The sequence below is a fragment of the Vicia villosa genome, linkage group LG7 (genome assembly GCF_029867415.1).
Source record: "Vicia villosa cultivar HV-30 ecotype Madison, WI linkage group LG7, Vvil1.0, whole genome shotgun sequence".
Taxonomy (NCBI): Eukaryota; Viridiplantae; Streptophyta; class Magnoliopsida; order Fabales; family Fabaceae; genus Vicia; species Vicia villosa.
Window position 1 is genome coordinate 87,516,156 of NC_081186.1, and position 3,866 is coordinate 87,520,021.

At 34.0% G+C, this 3,866-nt stretch overlaps 1 protein-coding gene across 2 annotated transcripts; it reads left to right on the plus strand.

Moving 5' to 3' along the window:
* Nucleotides 1–432: 432 nt before the first annotated feature.
* Nucleotides 433–3,866, plus strand: LOC131621110 (receptor-like protein Cf-9 homolog). 2 transcript variants are annotated; one of them, XM_058892328.1, is made up of 2 exons: nucleotides 433–1,729; nucleotides 1,928–3,866. In XM_058892328.1, the coding sequence occupies exons 1-2, from the start codon at nucleotides 757–759 to the stop codon at nucleotides 3,640–3,642; spliced, it is 2,688 nt and encodes an 895-aa protein (XP_058748311.1). In that variant the 5' UTR covers nucleotides 433–756; the 3' UTR covers nucleotides 3,643–3,866. The 2 variants fall into 2 exon arrangements, with proteins under 2 accessions (XP_058748311.1, XP_058748312.1); XM_058892329.1 differs by having other exon boundaries at nucleotides 436–742; nucleotides 938–3,862.

Here is a 3,866-nt window from a genome sequence, read left to right on the forward strand (position 1 = left end):
TTAAAACATGAGATTAATTGGTATGTACAACCATCAGTGCATCATCACCATTCAAATGGATTATTTTAATAGAAATTAAAATAAAAATTAAATAACTTTAACAAATCAACGGTTAGGATTCTGTGAGTGACACTTCTTTACATCATCAGTGTATTTCAATTAAAATTTTAAAACATTTGAAAATTGAGTTTAAAGGTAGTGTAGTGACAGTATAAATTAACTTTACACATGCAACCAATCAAAATTCTTACACTTGCCATGTTATATTAGTTATTTTAAATTAAAATTATGTTTTACTTGAATACTTATTGTGATTGGTTGATAGTATTTTACAGTGTTATACATATTCCTTTTTCTCTTGAAAATTTCCAAAAATAAACTCCTCTTGTGAACACAATTAACATTATTGTTATTTTGATTTAAATCTTTCAATTTCATTGTCTTCGTGTTAGGAGTGATACATACGGTTCAAAAGTCTGGGTCTTCTCTTTTGGAAGAATTTCTTCTATGGAATATATGGATGCTTTTTGATCAATTTTGATATCACTAAAATTTCAACCACAAAAATTATCTCTACTGAAGTGCTCCATACGGTTGAAGAAAAGTATCCATCCCCTACCACAAGACAAGACAATGCTTTTTGTGAATGCTTTAATAATTTCATGTTATGTTTCCTATATAAACACATGATAATCAATTGCTACTTCCAACATCACCAAGCTTTCCAAAAAAGAGTGCAACTGTAAGTTTCTCTAAATGAGGTCCTTACTTTTAGTATTACTGTTACTTGCACATTTTACTTCCAACACTTTTTCATTATGCAATCCTCACGACAGCTCTGCATTGTTACACTTCAAGAATTCTTTTTTCGTCAACGCTTCATCTACACCTGAATATTATCCATCGTCTGATTGTTCTTCTTTTTCTTTCAAGACAGAATCTTGGAAAAAGAGTAAAGACTGTTGCGAGTGGGATGGTGTCACGTGTGACAACGTGTCCCACTATGTGATTGGTCTGGAACTTAGTTGCAATAATCTGGAAGGTGAATTATATCCCAATAGCACTATCTTTCAACTTAGACACCTTCAACAACTCAACTTGGCTTTTAATGACTTTTCCATGTCTTCATTGCAAGTTGGTGTCGGTGATCTAGTTCATCTCACACATCTCAATCTATCAACATGTTATCTTAGTGGTAATATTCCTTCCACCATCTCTCATTTGTCAAAATTAGTATCACTTGATCTTAGCTCAAATTACAATGCTCAGTTGGAATTCAATCCATTCACATGGAAGAAACTCATTCATAATGCTACTAATTTGAGGGAGCTTTCTCTAGATTATGTGAATATGAGTTCGATCAGAGAGAGCTCTTTGTTTTTGCTAAAGAATTTGTCATCCTCTTTGGTTTCTCTTAGTCTAAGAAAAACTGGGTTGCAAGGAAATTTGTCAAGTGACATTCTCTCTCTACCTAATCTTCAAAAACTAGATTTGTCAGGTAATGAATATCTTAGTGGTCAACTTCCAAAGTTCAACTGGAGCACTCCTCTTAGGTACTTGGACCTCTCCGGCACTGCTTTCTCAGATGAAATTCCTTATTCCATAGGTCAGTTGAAGTCTCTTAATAACTTAAACCTTCAAGCCTGCAATTTTAAAGGAATGGTTCCTCCATCTTTGTGGAACCTCACTCAACTCACTGACTTGGACCTTGGTGAAAACAATCTTAAAGGTGAGATCCCATCATCACTTTCAAAACTTACACACCTCGCTTCCTTATTTCTTAGAAATAATAAATTTAGCGGCAACATTCCAAATGTTTTTGAAAATTTAACCAAATTAGAATATTTAGATCTTTCTAGTAATAAACTAGTTGGCCCAATTCCAAGTAAAATCACAAAACATTCCAAATTGATCTTTCTGTTTTTAGGACATAACATGTTAAATGGAACAATTCCACATTGGTGTTATTATTTGCCTTCTTTGTTACAATTGGACCTCAGTGACAACCACCTCACAGGATTCATTGGTAACTTCTCAACTCATTCTTTAAAATCTTTGTTTCTCTCTAATAACAACTTACATGGTCATTTTCCAAATTCAATATTTGAACTACAAAATCTTACTCGCTTAGATTTGTCATCAACAAACTTGAGTGGTGTTGTGCATTTTCACCAATTTTCAACATTTAAAGATCTAAATTTCCTCAACCTTTCCCATAATAGTGCTCTTTCTATCAACATTGATAGTGAAGCTAAAACCCTGCCAAATCTTCTAATATTAGATCTCTCTAATAACAACATTCATGGGGGAATTTCAAAATGGTTTCAAAGCATTCTCTTAAACTCATGGACGAACATTTATCACATTGATCTTAGTTTCAACAAGTTGCAAGGAGATCTTCCAATTCCACCAAATGGCATTCAATACTTCTTACTCTCAAATAACAACTTCACAGGAGACATTGCTTTGTCATTGTGCAATGTAAGTTCCCTGAAGGTGCTCAATTTGGCTCACAACAATTTAACAGGCACAATACCACAATGCCTCGGAACATTTCCATCTCTTCTTATATTGGATATGCAAATGAACAACCTCTATGGAAGCATTCCTACAAATTTTTCTGAAGGAATTCAATTTGAGACTATAAAGTTGAATGGAAATCATTTGGAAGGACCCCTACCACGCTCTTTGGCTCGCTGCACATACCTTGAAATTTTGGACCTTGGAAACAACAACATAGATGATGCATTTCCAAATTGGCTTGAAACTCTACAAGAGTTACAAGTACTCAGTCTACGATCAAATAAACTTCATGGTACAATCACATGTTCTAACACTGAGCATTCATTTTCTAAGTTGAGAATTTTTGACATCTCTCATAATAATTTAAGTGGACCCTTGCCAACATCATGCATCAAGAACTTTCAAGGAATGATGAATGTGAATGACAGCCAAATTGGTCCGCAATACATGGGTCAGGGGAATTACTATGAGGATTCTGTGGTGATCACAATTAAAGGTTTTTCTATGGAGCTAACGAGGATATTGACTACATTCACAACAATTGATTTATCAAACAACATGTTTGAAGGAGAAATTCCTCATGTCATTGGAGAATCAATTTCTCTCAAAGGTCTCAACCTTTCAAACAATGAAATCACAGGTAATATTCCTCAATCTTTGAGTAATTTGAGAAGTTTGGAGTGGTTAGATCTCTCAAGGAACCAATTGATGGGTGAGATTCCGATGGCTTTGACCAATTTGAATTTCCTCTCTGTCTTAAACCTTTCACAAAACCATCTTGAAGGAGCCATACCTACAGGTCAGCAGTTTGATACATTTGGAAATGATTCGTATGAAGGAAATACAATGTTATGTGGATTCCCGTTGTCTAAATCGTGCAAAAATGATGAAGATGAGCCACCAAATTCAACATCAGAATATAAAGAGGAATCAGGGTTTGGATGGAAAGCAGTAGTAGCAGGATATGTGTGGGGGGCTGTACTTGGAATGCTGTTGGGATACAATGTCTTCTTCTTTGAAAAGCCCGGATGTCTTATAAGATTCTTTGAACGGATGTTTAAAGTAAGACTGAAGAGACCACGCAACAGAGCTGGTGGAATTCGCAGAAGAATGAATTAATTTGTTTCAGTTGTTTTCAAATATTAAAATATATATAAATTGTTTGAAGTTTAAATATCTCTGTTTGAGTAATGTAGCCTTATCTATTTTAGTATCATTAGGTTGTCTTTTTTAAGTTGATAAATCTACAAATAAAAAATTAGCAATAGATTGTTTCAGTTATTTACTTTCTAAATGTCTATTAGCTTTTGAAAAATGTATGAAGATATAGTCTTTGAAATCAT